Source organism: Drosophila virilis, chromosome 5 (genome assembly GCF_030788295.1).
Source record: "Drosophila virilis strain 15010-1051.87 chromosome 5, Dvir_AGI_RSII-ME, whole genome shotgun sequence".
In the NCBI taxonomy this organism is placed as follows: Eukaryota; Metazoa; Arthropoda; class Insecta; order Diptera; family Drosophilidae; genus Drosophila; species Drosophila virilis.
The window spans coordinates 4,829,053-4,846,469 of record NC_091547.1 but is presented as its reverse complement, the minus strand read 5'-3'; the positions used below and the strand labels follow the sequence as shown (position 1 = coordinate 4,846,469).

The following is a 17,417-nucleotide window of genomic DNA, read 5'->3' as shown; positions in this document are numbered from 1 at the left end:
AGTATCTGCCGCATGTCTGTTGTGGTGCAACCGAACTCGGCAAATATTCAACTCATGCAGCTTCTCGTAACCGTAATATGCAACCGCACAGACAAAACCACAGTCGGTTGCTACACACACATTAATTATTCGTTTTGCCAGGAGGATTCATATCCAGCTGGGTCGCAAGGACACACACACACACACACACGCATCTATCTCTCATGGATGCAGTTAGACACTCGCCCAAAGCATTCCAAATGGGTTCTGCATCAGCTTGGAGCAGTGTGGGTCCACATATAATTACTTTAGCATGCAGCTCCATTCCAACAGAGATTGGGAGTATGCATAAATAATGTGTAACCGGAAATGTAGAAGTCAACGGATAATATAACCGGACAAGCCTCTAGCCAAAAGCAGCTTCTGGACGGAAGCAGATATTATAGATCTCTACTCGACTCCGGAACTGGGCTGGTCAGGATTGGATAAGACTTGAGTTTAGTGCCTTACTCCCCCTTAAAATGTATTATTTATACTTATCGTCTAATAGGCGTTTCCCTTCTTAACATTTTCGGAAACCATTTTCGTGCAATTACCTGACTTATTTAAATCGTTGATGATGATTTATACAATACAGTCACCCATTAACTTTCCCCATTCTAATAGTATAAGGCTTTAGCAACACACATCACACTAAAGAATAACAAACTCGGTGGAGCCTAAGTGTGATTATGAAAATCGCATAGAAGGGTCATATTTGACAAAGGAAAAAGCGAGTAATAGCGATGGTTAGGAAAAGAGAACGATAACGAATTTGAGACAGTGAGAGAGAAAGTGAGCCAGAGAGAGAGAGAGAGAGAGAGAGAGAGAGAGAGAGAGAGAGAGGGAAAGAGAGAAAAGAGAGAGATATATTTAAAGAAAGAGGGAGAAAAAATAGTTTTGAAGCATTATTTGACAAACGGAAAATCTGGTGATGTAGGGGAAAAGAAAACAAGAACGAATGAGGGACTGTATGTGACAGAGAGAGAGAGAAAAAGAGAGAGAGAGAGAGAGAGAGAAAGGAGGAAGATGAAGAAAAAGAGGATAAAAGAAAGTTATAACGAAAATATGGGAGAATAAGACCAAACAGGAGAGCGTAATTGCGAGAGAATAAATAATTGAGATTGTGAGCGAGAGAGTGCGTGTAAGAGAAAAACTGGAGAGATATAGAGAGAGAGAGAGAGAGCGAGAATAAGAACGCGAGTGAGAGAAAATCAACGAACGAAGATCGAGAAAGCGAGTGAATGAGTGGGACACATCGATAGAAAAAGCAAGCGATGGAGAGAAATAGGCGGAAAGAGCTAGAAATTGAGAGAAAGTAAGAGAAAAAGATATAGGCAAATTGGCTATGGCAAAGACAACTGATATTTTCCAAAAGATATTAATAATTGAAATGTAATTCATGATATTGAAGAAGGTGAAGGTTTAGGTATATCTGGTTTGAGTCGCAGAGCAAGCGGAAAATGGACGACATGTACATTAAAGTGATGTTCCACTGTACGATTTGACTGTACTCGCTGTCCTGGCTTACGTATCATGCATATATCTAAATAAAACACGTATCTGCATCGTTTATAAAACTGAATAATCGCGATATACGAATTTTCCACCTTTTGCTGTGCATATTAATGCCTAACAAGCCTTGAAATCAACGCGAAGACGTGCCACAAAAAATGCTCAAGGATATGCGATTTGGCACTTGTCCTTGTCGCCGACGTCGCTTTTGGCTCCGTCTCCTTTAAGCCTTTGAAATGCAAATTTTTGTCAGCCGCTGAAGTCGTTTTCAATTGAATTGAAATCAAAAAAAAAAGAAGAAAAATAAATAAAAAGCCGCCCCCTGACTGTCAAAACGAGAAGCGAGATCAAGTAGGCTTCAAGTGTCAAGTGCGTGTCTGTGACAGGCAGAGATACAGCTTAAAAGATACACAAGCGCACAGATACACGCACGCACACACAGATACACGCACGCATACAGTCAATGGAGAGGACGTTACCTTTCGCATGTGGCCCCACAAGTCATGCAAACGGGGCATATTCATATTTTATACAAAATGCCCAACGGACAGAGTGTGAGCGAGAAACAACAACAGCAGCAACAGCAGCAGCAGCAGCGGCAGCGACAGCGGCAGAGAATTCGCGATAATTATAAACGCCAAGGCCAATACGTAGCTGGCACGATTGACGACGTCGCTGTCGCTGTCGACGCCAGCGTCAATGCAGTAGCGTTAATCTCTCATTTGACAGTTGAATTCAATTAAAAACGGCACCCACACACACACACACACACGCACACAGGTACGCAACGCACAGCCACCCCAAAAAGGTAAAGGCAGCGCAACGCAATACACACACACGCACGCACAGAAACACACATGCAGACACGAGCAGAGGCACGAAGTCTTCGTGCCAGAGCCGAGCAGCCGAACGCAGCACTTGCAGCCAATCAAGCCTCACAACAGCCGCAGGGTGGGCGGTACAGCAATGGCGCGAAACGGCAACAGAGCGTCTCTTTGTCTCGCTCTCGCTAGCTCTCGCTCTCACGAGGGCCTCTCAGGCGCAGACGCGAACATTGGCAGCGCGGTGCCGAAATCGTTGGCAGGTCTAATCAGAATCAGTCTTTGAACAGTTTTCGTGCCGTGCACTTTGTGGACGGAGTAAAGTAAAATTTTTCGCTGTCAGCAAAAGAGAGACAGTGATTGAGTGAGTGAGTGAGAGACAGAGCAAGAGCGCTGAAAATCTCAGCGGCTGTTCGTGATAATAAAAACGTGTATGAGAAATCGATAAGAGCAGCAGCAGCAGCAGCTGAAGTGAAAGAAGCGCGCACACATACAGCGTGTATATGTGTCGGCAAGTGCTATAAAGTAAGAAGCAGAATAAGAAGAAGAAGAGTTAGTTCATCATTTGGCTTGAATCGATTTATGCTTGTGCGTAAAATAGATTTCAATTCGTTTGCAGCATTATAGCCGGTAACTAGTTACCGTAATTTGTGGCCACTGCCCGAACAATTTGCGTCGCAGCTTGGCAGAAAAATTCAACGTTTGGGAAAAACTCGCGCTGTTGTGTGTACATTTCTAATAAGAAGAAAAATTTCACTTTGCATTTGATTGCGCGGCGAGCGCGGCGAAATGTAACGAAAAAAAAATGTTATAACGCTCTCCCATCAGTGTGTGTGTGAAAATTTTGTAAACACACGTACACGTGACAAGTGCGTTTGTGTTGTTGTCGTATTGGAATTTTCGTCGCTGCCAGTTCGAAATGAGCGAAAAAAAAAAAAAACAAACAACCGAAACTAAAACTGCGGCGAAGGCGAAAACACGCGCGCGCAAATTGTAGAAAGTTTTGTTTTGGGTTTTGGTTGTGCCGCGCTATGCTATGCTCTCCCCACACAGCCCACTAGGGGCGGCCAACAACGTACGCTCTCTCGCCGCGGCGAATAGATACAAATTGGTGTCGTCGTCGTCGTCGTCGTCGTCGTCGCTGCTTCGTGTTTTCTGTTGCTGTCCGAGCGCTCGTTTCGCCTCAATTGCGCGGCGAGTACCCGAGTGCGAGTACGAACGCAGCGTAGCATTTGAATTTCGTGCATTGCTTTTAGTTGTATTTTCAGCGGCTGCTGTTGTGGACAAATACCGCACGTTCATAACGCAAGTAGATTTTGCCTCAAATTTCAATATATATTCGCTGTGTTGCCGCGTCTCTCGTCATCGGCAAAGCTTGTTGCGTGCGCGTCGTGTGTTTATATATGTGCATGTGTGTGTGTGTGTGTGTGTGTGTGTGTGTGTGTGTAACCACCCTGCGGGTTGGTGTTGTAAAGTGCGCTCGTGCCGGCGCCAGTTGCTGCTGCGACTGCTGCTCCGGCTGTTTTTGTTGTTATTGTTTCGCTTCGTTTCGATAGCGATAACAGCGCGGCGAAGCCTCTGCCCACTGTGCAAGCTGTGGCCATTTCGTCACTGTCAGCGTGTGCGTGTGTGCGTTTGTGTGTGTGTGTGTGTGTGTGTCTGTGTTAGTGTGAGCCTTGCTCGTAAACTAATACGACAACGACATTGAAGACGTCATCAATGTTGTCAATTGTACGCCCAAACCACCCACAAAGACCGGCACAGTGGGCCACGCGCGCGTGTCTATGTGTGTGTGTGTGTGTGTGTGTGTGGGCGTGGGCGTGGGCGTGGGCAGCATTGATGAATGGCATTTGAGTGTTTGCCTTGCCCACACATTCTCATTATCCTTAGCTACGTTTGCATTTTCTTCTTCTACATAAGCTGCAGCTACCGCTGTGTCCAGCTACCTTATCGCGCCCCTCGCTCCTTGTGCCCACTTTGACTTGGTTTGCCAGCTTTTGTTTTTGCTGCCTTCCTTTTTTGCTCGCCTTTTGTTTTGTTTTTGTTTTTCTGTGTTTTGCTAGCATCGCATCGCATCGCATCGCAGCGCAGCTTCTCTCGGCTTGTTGTCACTGCTGCCGCCTATTTCGTCTTTCGCCTTTTACAAGCTGCTTTCGTGCCAGTTTCGCGTGAGCGTGTGACGTACAGAGCAGAAACATGTCAAAGGCAACAACAAAATGAAGAAGAAGAAGATGAGGAAGAAAAAGTGGGCAGCGCATAGCGAGCCAATGCGACTTTTAGTTGCCCTACAGCTCAGTTTCTAATTGTGAGTAGAGCATGTCCGAGTCCAAAAACTAGAACTATATCAATTTAAATATAAACATCCAATATGCATCCAAACACATAAGCCCCAAACAGGGTTGTTGAACTCTTTTTTACGGCAAACCACCTTCACTCAAATTAACACTTTTAATTGTAAGAGCTAACACTTGGCAGAGTTTCTCAAGGAAATGGATTTCTATAGGAATCCAAGCTCTAGATAAAGTTAGAATGCTGGCGTTAATATTATATAATTAATAAAGTAATCTAGTTATTAAAGAACTGATCATTTTTAAGGCAGACAATAAGACAAGCCTCAAAAGAAGGTATCAGAATGGAATAGAGTACTCAAATAACATAGGGTACAAAATAAATAAGATTAAAAAATGAAAATAAGTTCAATTGCGGGTTCGTAGCGAAATATAGGAAATATAGATAGTCTTTGGTAAATGCAAAAGCCGGGTAATTCGAAGAAATGCGAACTAGTTTAAGGATAAGTCTTAAGAAAAGAGTTTAAAAATGAAAGCCTTTTTGTTTATTTGTAAAGTAAAATTATGCAATATGTTGATAGTTTAGTCGGTTCAAGGTCTGGATTTTTTATAGGTTTTGAGAAAAGGAGTGCTACTCTTCCAATTCATATACAATTATAAAATGCTTTTGATTAAGCTGTGCATTCACAAGTTTGAAGTGTGTCCTAGATTATCTGAAGGTAGGGATCCAATTTTTGAAAATTACCTGATTCAATATTGTTTTTAAAAGATATTTTTGTTAATTCATTTTTCTGACACTCCACATTTTTTAGTTGATTGAATATATTTCATAAAATGGATGTGTTTGTTTTTCAACATATTTTCCTTTGGAAATGTTCAGGCAATTTCCTTTTCTGTTTTCCAATTTTTATGTCTAGAGAACTTTCAAAAATCTAAAAAAAAAAAAAAAATAGAGTTTTTCTGCAGATCGTTAAATTTTAAGAATTATTAATTAACATTTTTGAAATTTTACTATTTGGGTTTTCAACTTTTTTATCATATACAAAATTGACAGTTTTTGTGCTTTGATTAACATAAAAATGTAGAATAAACTCAGAGAATGTAATTTTTTTAAATTCTCACAGCTTTCGTATTTGTTTGTTAAAAATAAATAATGTTATATGCATAAAATTATCATTATTATGTATGCAACATACATTACATTTAGATGTTCTAGTCTCGATTAATATCTGTAGAAACAACTTAATTGCCGACAGGCACAATTAGGACTAGCTGCTAAAAGACCTTACCCGGCACGTCTTTATTCACACTTTATATAGACGTTAACATTCATGACATTTGCTGCCGTTTTCTATGTTCCATTCAAATCTCATCAACATGATGTGGCACACATTCCCCTTGCCCCTCCTCTTGCCCCTCCTCTTCTACTGCTGTTGCTGCTGCTGCTGCTGCTTTTGCTACTGCTTCTTCAAGCCAACCTGCTGATCCAACTGGCTGCCCACATCATAATAATTATCATCATCATCATCATCATCATTATGATTATTATTATCAACGCCGATTGTTTGTGTGTGTGTGTGTGTGTGTGTGTGTCGGTGTGTGTAGGGCACACAAGAGCGTAATTTTCGTACTTTATTCGTTTGCACGACGAAGAAGAAGACAACGACGACGACGAAGACGAAGGCGAAGACGAAGACGAGGCAAAAACCTAAAACTAGATTCAAGTACACACGTTGAGTGCGCAGTTCGTGTGTGTGTGTGTGTGTGTGTGTGTGCTCGTTGCGAGCTTGTGTGTAGGGTGAACTGTGTGTGGCACAAAGGGCGTCGCTTGTGCGCCCGTAAGCCCAGCAGCTCCCCCTCTCAGCCGCACCTCCTCCCACTGCCCTACGTCCGCTTCGCATATGAGTTAGTTTTTGTTCTTGTCTTTTTGTTTTTGTGCATACATCTACATATATATTCGTATATATAAGTATATATATGTATATATATATATATATTTTTGTTTTCGGCATTGTTCCGATTCCATGGATGGCTGATTTACTAGCTGAAAGTGTTGTGTCTAGTGCCGCCTGACGTTGCCATATCTTTGTGGCAGACACAGATACAGATGCAGATGCAGAAGCAGAAGCAGATACAGATGCAGATACAGATACAGATACAAAGATAGAGATACTTGTGTGTGTGCTTGGCTTTTGTTTGACGAGACCTAGAGACCCGACCGACCGACCGACCCGACCGACAGACCCGACCACAATCATGTTGATGGGTGATGATGGTTGTCGGTTGTCGGTTGCTGCTTGCTGGGATTTTGCTTTATGTTGTTTCTCACAGTTGGAGTTTTTCACTACTTTTTTTTACCTTTGTTTATGCCTAGCTGTGTGTGTGTTTTTGTGTGTGTGTGTGTGTGTGTGTGTGTGTAAAGCTTTGCCCTCTTATAGCTCTCCACTTTTTGCGCAGTCGCAACAGCTTTGTCATCAGCCTTGGCTAAGATCTAGCTGTCCCATTAAGCGCTGTTCATCATTAGATGGCCACACATCAAAAGCTTAGATATATTCATACATTATTAACAATATATAATGCTAATAACTGGAAAACTGCGAGCGCTTGTAGGGATTGTGCCTGACTGGAGCGCTACTTTAACTCAACTCCTTTCTGTTCCTTGCAGGACATGCTAGCATCTTAAAAAACCAACTACACAGAGGCTAACTACACATAAAAATAACAAAATACAAATTTGTAATAAAAATGCATCTGAAGACGGAAACCCAGCTGGACAAGCTGCATACCGAGCGCAACGGCTCCGTTCGCGAGCTGAACCAGTTCAATGAGCTGTTGACCTGTCGCATTTGTCAGGGCTATATGATAGAGCCCACCACAGTTGACGCCTGCTATCACACGTGTAAGTGGGCTACACGAGTCTGCCTAAGAGCCACACGAGCTGCAACTCAATTAAAAAAACTCAAAAAAAAAAACGTTTCCTTCTTTTGCTTTGTGTTTGACACTTTTCAGATTGTCGCAGTTGCATTCTGAAGCATTTGCTGCGCGATGTTTACTGCCCACAGTGCAAGTCCAGCGGGGGCAAGCACATCAGCGAGGATAACCTCAGGTAGGTGCCACTTTGCCTTTGCCCGACAACCACTTCCATCAAGCTAAGCTTAAAATCAAAATCGACCCATGCACAGATCCGATGAGACGTTGCGTGCGCTGATTTATAAACTGGTGCCGGGTCTCTATCAGCGCGAATGCAAGCGTCTGGCTGAGTTCAGGGAACAGCACCAGGAACTGGATGCCGACGAGGAGCTGCTGAGACCCCAACTGGAACAGCAACAGGAGTTCTTTACGCCAGGCGAGCCTATTAGGTAGGATACCGCAACCTGTTCTCTATGGCAGATGCGCTTCCATTTATTCCTAGAGTTTGGCTATTTTTTCGTATTATTCCTAAAGCGATTTTTCATGGTTTTTCCTTACAAATTTTCTCTTTCCCAACTGAACTTTTCGTAATTATTATTTTTTGTTACTTTGAGATATTTCTTTTGGTTTTTTTTTTTGTTAAATATCTTTTATATCCCAGATATCATTCAATTCAATTTCCAGTTATCCTTATCCATCCTTCTCGTTTCTTTCTTGAAGGAAACTCTTTGCCATAGACTGCGGCTTTTCAATTGAAGCGCTTGTAAATACCTTCTTAAAGATACAATTCATTCGCTTTGCGAACTTTTCATATTATTGCGCGAAAAGTATTTGCTGCTCTCAATATTCTGTTAAGTTTTCTTTAGCTAATTGTTGCTGCATTGCATCTCACTTACACTTGTTTTTCCGCCTTCTTCTTCTTTCGGTTTTTGCACAGTTTATCGCTAGAATATCATCCCGCTATGCTGAAAAACTGCGGCTCATCCGAAAAGCCGCCCATCTGCTATCTGCAGTGCCCCGCCGACTTGAGGGTTGTGCATCTGAAGCGTTTCCTCTGCTCCAAGTACGACATCGATGCGGAGAACAAACACGTCGAGGTCGAGGTCACGTACGAGGATGAGGTACTGCCGCCCAGCTTTACGCTCATGGATGTCGGCTATTGTTACCAGTGGAAGCGGGTGAGTTCTCAACTTTGTTTGCACATGTTTTGTATTTCCCTTTCTATTTCTATTTCCATTTCTATTTTTTCGGCTAAGGCTGGGACTGGGGTAGAATTTGCTGTGCCTGTGTCTGGCACTTCAAATTAGCCGCTGGCAAATCGGATTGTGCCGCCAGTTTAGTGTCCTTTCCATAATTTATATGCACACACAATGCCCGGCCCTAGTTTTGTCAAGAAATGCGCAACGCATTAGGCCAGAAAACACAGAGATCATAAAGTAAACACAGTTTATTTGAGGTAGTTTAATCTAGGGGGAGTCCTTTTGAGGTCTTTGTGCCTATGTGAACTAAGCTGTCCTTATGAAACTTGATTCAGTTTCGTCTTTTTAACTGCAGACAGCAAATTCTACGATATCCAACGAATCGAAGAACTATAGCCTGGCATAGAAATAATCGTTCTAATATGAGATTGTGTTAGCAAAAACTTATTTTCTGAAGTTAGCTTTACCAAAACCAACAATGTTGCGATTTTCCTATGCCATTCAAGGCTAGACAAAAAACTTTTTTACATCAGCCTACATTAACATATAGCTGCAATAGGAATTATCCGTTCAGAATTAAGTTTTTCTGTGTAAAATTGTTTTGTTTCTTTGAGTTATCTTCACGAAAGTTAAACTTTATAATATGTCCGTTATATAAATAAATTTTAATTAATCGTTGCACTATATAATATAGCTTGCATAGAAAGAATCGAACGATAATTGAGTTGTTTAACAAAAACCGAACAAAATTTCCATAATAATTCCATTTTCTTGAGCTTCTAACTGTTTGCCTAAAAGGTTTCTATAAAGATAAACCATATTAAATAGTTCTCTTAGAAACAAGAAAAAATATATAAAATATCTATCCATACTATAGAATTCCCTAAGAAATAATCGCTTGAAAATGGGCAAATATAAGAAGAAAACTCTTGTGTCTCTCAAAATATCTCGAGAAAACTGGGCATTCTAATGCTAAACTCATTTGATTTTCATAATTTGATATCTTAAATAATATAAAAGACAGTCGACAATTAGTAAATAAATATAAGCATCTGTATAGCAGGATATCTATCTATTCTCGTAGAGCCCCAACGATAACTTTTTGCTTATTTGTATTTTGTTCCACGCCCTTTTGTCAATTGCACAGCACGCGCCCATGGCATTTCGGTATAGGATATTGCTGCACGAACGCGAGACAACAAAAAACGATGAGAACAATTTGTCAAAGGTTAAACAGGATATTGAGTTAAGTTCCGCGGCGGCGACGGCGACGGCAAAGAGCGGCAAGTCGGTGACCTTTGCCATGGACGTGGATGTGGCTGTGGATACACAGCGTCTGCCGTTGCATGCCACAAGCAAGGCGCGCAACAAGTCCGCACAGAAGCTGGCCAAAAGCAAGCGCCTGGCCAAACGGGAGCCGGACGATGCCGCCACAGCGCCAAGCAACTTCAAGAGCCTGCGCAGCAACGATATGCGCTACAGTGATTATGGTGTGGCTGCCACAAGTTGCACGCAGCCGTCGGCACCGCTGCTGCGCGTCAAGAGCGAACCGGAACCGGAACGCGAAACGGAACTGGACAACCTGGGCGCCGTGCCCAATCTGAACATTGTGGTCAGCATACCGCAATCGCAGCTGAGCAAATCGGCCGGCTACGGCGACGAGGGCGGCTTCGAGCTGAAGACGGCCAACAAGAAGTCGTCGCCGCCGCAGACGGCGCTGGTGCGCAATCTGCCCAAGCTCAAGATCGAGCTGAACAGCATGAAGGCTAAGCTGACAATGAGCAAGTCGGCGGAGCCGCGGCTTGAGGACACGGCCACAGCGCAACAGCAGCAGATCGATCTGGAGACATATGCCAAGAATATTGGCCTCAAGCCCATCGAGCCGGCAGCTGCAGCAGCCGCTGCGTACGTGCCTTCGCAGGATGTGCTCAAATACAGCCCGAATGCGTCGCCCATGTCCTCCTCCTCGTCGTCGACGAACGGCTCCAGTGGCACTGTCGATGCCAGCACCTGCACGAATGCCAGCAGCAATTGCTCCACGTCCTCGCATCGCAAGCGCAAGAAGAAGCACTCAAAGGAGCCGAAGGACGCGAATGGCAAACGCAAGAAACTGCATGCGGAGATCTCCTCGCAAACGGACGGCAAAATGAAAATGAAAATAACAACAACGCACAACCACAAGGCGCACAAGCTCGACCTGAAGCGCTCCCATTCCCTCGCTGGCGGCGAGCTGGTCTCGCTGAATCAGCTCAAGCTCGAGGAGCAGGCCCCATCGTTGGCCACCAGCAAGGAGGATGCACTGAATCGCACGCTGGGCGAGGAATCGCGCAGCATCAATAGCCTGATGCCGATCAGCTACAGCAGCTCCTCCGCCTCCAATTCCTCCTCGACCGTCGCTGCTAGCTCCGCCGTCTCCTCCTCTGCTGCTATTGCAGCTGAGAAGCTGACAGGCAGCGGCAAAGAGCTCAATTTGCCCGCCTCGCCACCGCTGCCGCCCAGTCTATTCAAGGGCTGTACACCAGCCACGCCCCCGGCTACTCTCACGCCCACTTCTGCACCGGCTGCGCCCGTCAAGCCCAAACTGGCCGCGCCGCCGAAGCCCGCCAAGCCGCAGCTTGTCAGCAATCACAACAATCGCAAGGCGCCCATGCTGTTGACCTGTGCCACGCCCACTGCGAATGCAGCACCACATTTTGCCGTGCCACAGACGCCGCAGCGGCAGGCGCCGCCGCTGCCGCCGCATCACATCCAGCGCTACCAATCGACGCCCAGCTCGATAGCCAGCGCGGCCAACAAACCGCACAAGCGCTCGCTCTCGCTGGACGAGACGCAGGCCCAGCTGCTGGCCAAACATCCGCGCCTGGACTACCACCAGCAGCAGCAGCAGCAGCTGCAGCTGGTCAAATATGCCGCCAGGCTGAAGCCGAGCCCAGCCTGTGCACCGCCCATGCGTGTTTATGGACCCGATATGGCCAAGACGAGCCCAATGCCGGTGCGCTGTTCGGCCAGTCTGAGCCTTAGCGTGCCGCAGCCAACGGCGACCACAACACCACGAGCGCGCAACAGCCAGGTGGGCCAACAGGTGGGCCAGACGCTGCATGGCCTCAGCCATCCGTATGCGGAGATTACGCGCCTCAGCCTGGACCTGGGCGGATCAGCTGCATCGCTGATGGGTCCGCCGGCCAGTCCGGCCAAGCAGCCGGCCAGACGTGCCGCCGCCCATGCGGTACAGTCGCCGCCGCTGTCAATGCCGGCCATGGTTAAGTCGCCGCCGCTCTCGGTGGCGCTTAGCGGGCAGCGCGGCGGCAACGGCAGCAACATGCCCAATGCGGCTTATCGCACATCGCCGCCTGCTTTAATAAATCTGCGCAGCCCGCAACACGCTTTCGCAGCCAAGGCAAATGCTGGCGCGGCCAAAGTCGCAGACAATGCCAAGAAAACGGCAACTGTTGCTGGCGCAGTGGCAACGACAGCAGCAACTGTTGCTGCCAGCAGCAATCAAAGCAAAGCCAATGGCAACGCCGCGCTGGACAAGTCCAAAACAAGTTTGCGCGATTTTCGGCCGCCAGCAACAGCAACTGGCACGACAGCAGCAGCAGCAGCAGCAGCAACAGCCAAGGATGCTGACATACTTGATTTATCAGCGGGCACAGGACGCAGCAGCAACAGCAACAGTAACAGCAGCAGCAAGCAGGCAACAACTGCCAGCAGCAACAGCAACAAGCACAACAAGTTGGCGCCCACAACGTCTGCCCTGAGCTGCAACAACAACAGCAGCAGCAGCAACAGCCTGGAGGCTGCTGTAAATAAAATCAAGCAAAACTTTGGCGCCAACAGCAACAGCAACAACAACAGCAGCAGCAGCATCAACAACAACAACAACAATTCTGCGGCGGCAGCAACAGCTGCCAGCGGCGATGATCTACAAAATCTGCATTTGCTTTCGGAGTCGGCAACGGCGCGCGAAAAGATCTCGATTAAGAGCGGCAACATCTACGAGAATAAGCCAAAGAATGCGCTGGTCAGGCCGCAGAATGCGTCTGTGCGCAGCATACCGAATCCATCGGCGTTGGCCTTTCGCAATCAGGCGACGCCAACAACAACTGCACCAGCAGCAGCAGCAGCAGCAACAACAACAACAATTGCTGCTGCGACAACAACAATTGCTGCTGCCATAACAACAGCAATTGCTGCTGCTGCAGCCGCCAAGCCGTTAACAGTCAAAGCCGAAGAGCAGCCCAAGTTGGCAGCAGCCGCAACGCTGCTCAGTCCCAGCAGCAACAACAACAACAACAGCAGCAGCAACAACAACAACAACAACAACACGAGCTGCACTGCGTCTGCTGCTGCTGCTGCCACCTCGCCGCGTGCACTGAAGAAGCCGACAACAATCGATCAAGTGGCTGCCAATTTGAACATACGCGCCGAGGCCAAAGCCGCCGCCCTCGCCGAAGAGGCGCCACTTGTGCTCGGCGGGAGCAGCAGCAGCAGCAACAGCAGCAACAGCAGCAATGGGGCAGCAACTGCAGCCAAAACGCCGGAACTGGAGAAGGCGGCGAGCAGTGCGGCTAACGTGGCCAAAACGGATGCCAAGGCGCCAGCAACAGCAACAGCAACTGCAACGGCGACAGCAGCAACTGCGACTGCAACAGCAGCAGTTGCTGCCACGCCCACCACACTCGCCCTGCCCTCGCTGGCGATGCCAAGCGCTGCGAGTGCTGTCAGCAGCGATTCAATGTCAAAGCCGCCCGTTCAAATTGCCGCCACCGACACTTTGGCATCGGTGGCAAGTTCCGCTTAGTCACAAGGTAAGTGCCCCAAAATGTTCATATAAATCGAATATCATATCGAAACACACATAAACATGCACTTAAATGAAAGACTGAGCGACACTTGTAGAGAAAATGAGCCATATACTTATTTATACTCATTGAAAAGAAAGCTGATACGCATAAATACGCATTTGTGCAGTGAATATACTTATTGATGTACAGTAAAATTTAGAAAAATACTCGAATAGAAGCATGTCTGCATGGAAAGTGCTTTTATATATTCCTTACAAATTAGTTAAATACTCAAATGGGAAACATACTTTTGCATGCTTCTAGAATATACTCTTAAATACTCAGTTTTTCTTTTAAAGATATTCAATGATACTTTCTTAATTTAACAGCAGACTCACGTTTATTACATGTAAGACACATACTCTTGCATATACCCGAAAATATACTCACACATACTTATTTCTCTTTAGAATATAATTTAAATATATTCAACTTACACCGAATATATTTAATTTACTCATTGATATTATTCATTAATGCCTAATTATTGCACATATTCGCAACATACTCGCACATACTCTCTTTTATTAAGCACTATACTCATTATTACTCACTTGAATATGGTAACTACTCACTTTTACTCACATATGCACAAACTATACTCGCCTTTTACACATTATAAACTGAGCACAGTTGCTGTTATGCTGCCCATTTTAAGATTTGATGTTTTCATTTTCAAGTGCAACATTTAATGCTCTCAAAATTTGATTTTAATTTTTGTTATTGGCATAAAAAGTTCTTAAAAGCTTTCGGTTTGAAATTATATTTTGGATCTTAGAAGCTATTTATAGATTTTAATGGTAGAAATTACAGTTTTGGATAGTTTAACGACTCGAAATAAAACGCATTTCTTATGGAATGTTGTCGGTTCCATTAAAATTCCGTGAGTAATTGACATATGAACCTTGAAGAGCTTGCATAATTTATTTTGTTTCTAAAGAATGCGGAATATTATTGAAAAGTTCAGACAGTTGAGAGATATACAATATATGTGCGTCTGTCTGTCTTCAAACCGTTCGGATCAGACCTATATATAATATAGCTGCCATAGGAACGATCAGTCGAAAAGTTGTGTCTGATATGGAATTTTGTTTTCTTGTATTACGATAACTTGACCAAACTCGGGATTCATTAGCTCTATTATAATGCTCACATATAAGCTATATGTCTACAGGGGTATTAAATCTACGGCATGCCGAAGATATTCTTACTTTCACGTTAACCTTTCAATCAATTTTTAATACACAATTGCCGCATTTCAACAAATATTTGGGTGTCTAGACAATTGAGCTTATCTATTTGTTTTTATTCGCTTATCTATTACTAATATTATTGCACATATTATTGCTCTTTATTGCCATTATTATCATTGCTATTATCATTATCATTCACATTATCATTATCATTATCATTTTCATCATCATTATCATTTTCATCATCATTATCATTGTCATCATCATTGCCATCATCATTGTCATCATCATTATCATTGTCATCATCATCATCATCATCATCATCATCATCATCATAATTTTCATTAGCATGCAAGGTATTTGCTCATTTGCTTGTAAATTCTTGGACCTAGCTTTGGATGCCTTCGCTTTAGTGGGTTTCGTTTTCTCTTCTTCTTTTCTATTGTTTGCCTTTTGACTGACCTCTCCGCATGTCTCTGTGTATGTATTTTCTTTTTGGCGCGTTTCCCACACTCACCCAAAAAAACTAAAAAAAAAAAAAATACGAGTCTCAAATTATACAAATTACATTTCGTGTTTGCGCGTTTTCTGCTTGTTGCTCGTTTTTTATTTTTCTTCTTCTGTTTTTTTCTGCTTTTTTCTTTTCTTTTTGCTTTTTCTGTGCTCTTTCGTTTTTCTCAAGTAGTCATTATACACAAATTTAGCGGGCAACGTTCGTCAACGTGTGTCTTCCACGTTAGCCTCACCTCTGACGCCGCGCCGCAACCCCCCCGCCCATCGACTAACTATCAAACTATCTCTCTCGCTCTCGCTGTCTGGGTCTTTGGTTTGTTTGTCGGGCATTCGTTGGTTCGCCGGGTCGGTCATTCCTACGAGCGCTGCTTTATTTTTGCCGTTATAACAACAACAACAAGAACAACTCTTTTTATTTGTAGTTGCTTTTTATGCAGTGCTTCTTTTTTTTTGTTTTTGCTTTTGGCCTGCTTTTTAATGAACAGCCGCAGCATGCAACGCCGTCTCTCATTCTGTCATACGCTCAGTCTCTCGCTCTCTCTCTCCCTCACTCTCTCGCTCATTTGGACATTACATCATTTTCGTATTTTCATCCATGAATAACAATTTTCCTGTACTCAACAAACAAATGCAGCGTTTCTTTGGATGTGCGGCACGCAAATGTATCTCGTGGCGCCACTCGAGAGTCTACAAACCAGCAGCAGCAGCAGCAGCGGCAGCGCCAGCGGCAACAATCAGAATCCAAATGCAAACTGATTCCAGTTCCAGTTGGACTAACGCAGCCAGTTCCAGTTCTGCTGCAATCACAATTGTTGAGAACCACGGAGAAAGGCAGCTGGGGGGCTGGCACACACGCCCCTTGCTGCAGCGAGTAAGCCTTACAATTTAAGCATAAGCACACTCATTGGCAATACACACCCAAGACAAAACTCGCATCAATCCAATACCAAAAAAAAAAAAAAACAAAAAGATACAAGCTATAAGATTCAAGATACTTAAACACACACATCTGTAGATACGAATGCGACACAAATTCGCGCACATATGCAAATATTTGCGATTGGAATTAGTACGCGTCGAAATAAATTATAAGCGTAATGGAAACATATATAACGTATACTATATATAAACGTATTTGTTGCTAACTACAACAGCAACAACAAAAGCAGCAACAGCACAAAAAAAAAAGCTGACACAAAAATGCGAAATATAAATAAATAACCACAACGCGAGCTGCTGTTGTTGTTGTTGCTGTTGCTGTTGTTGTTGGCAAAGCAAAAATGCGAACGAAAATTAATTATAAAATATCAGCAAAATAACAAAAACAAGATAAACAGAAACGTAGATACTCTAATCGCTGGCAATATTGCTATACATACGCTAACGTGTCGGGCACACGTCGCCAATCCAACTCGCTGAAGATGATGAGGAATATTTGGCAGATCAAACTACTCGCTGTTGCGCCAGCGAGTGCGTCTGAGGAAGAAGAAAGGAGAGCTAAGCCAAGTTGAACTCGGCAACAAACTCGCTGCTGATAAAGCGAGTGCTTTTAAAAAAGTGCGTCAATTAAATGCGGCGAATTCGCAAGCAAAGTGAGTTGTTCATCTACTCGTTGTTGCGCCAGCGAGTCAGCTTGAAGCGAAAACCCTAGTGCCGCTCGGAAAGGAATGCAAAGAAAAAATGAGTTAAATAAACTCGTGACTTGAGTCAACGTGTTGTTGCAATAGCGAATGCGACTCGTTGGGCTCTTGACAGCTCGTTGTTGCACTAGCGAGTGCGGAATAAAGCGACTGCGACTCGTTGTGCTCTACAACGGACTCGTTCATGTGCTAACGAGTGCTATAAAAGAACGGGTAGTAGAAACCAGAATAGAATTTGTTCCTATAGTAGCTAGTGTATCGAACGCGTAAGCTCTCGAAAATAGCACTCGTTCCAATACATATATATTATAATGACAGTCAAAAGTTAAAAGAACTGGCTATATATACCCCATAGACTCCATAGACAGCGCCTTAAGGGTATCAGCTAGTTCATAAACGGAATAATTGTAAGCTGATAACATGGGAAGGGGAATAAAAGGCGTATTTGTATTATTGCGCGTAGCTAGAATCAAAAA

The 17,417-nt window shown here is 44.3% G+C and overlaps 1 protein-coding gene across 1 annotated transcript; it reads left to right on the top strand.

Moving 5' to 3' along the window:
* Positions 1-2,906: 2,906 nt before the first annotated feature.
* Positions 2,907-16,270, top strand: Su(z)2 (Suppressor of zeste 2). Its single transcript, XM_032436120.2, has 7 exons — positions 2,907-4,659; positions 7,308-7,541; positions 7,652-7,748; positions 7,825-8,001; positions 8,490-8,730; positions 9,899-13,559; positions 15,936-16,270. Exons 2-6 carry the CDS (start codon positions 7,388-7,390, stop codon positions 13,550-13,552), a joined length of 4,323 nt encoding a protein of 1,440 aa, XP_032292011.1. The 5' UTR covers positions 2,907-4,659; positions 7,308-7,387; the 3' UTR covers positions 13,553-13,559; positions 15,936-16,270.
* Positions 16,271-17,417: the final 1,147 nt, after the last annotated feature.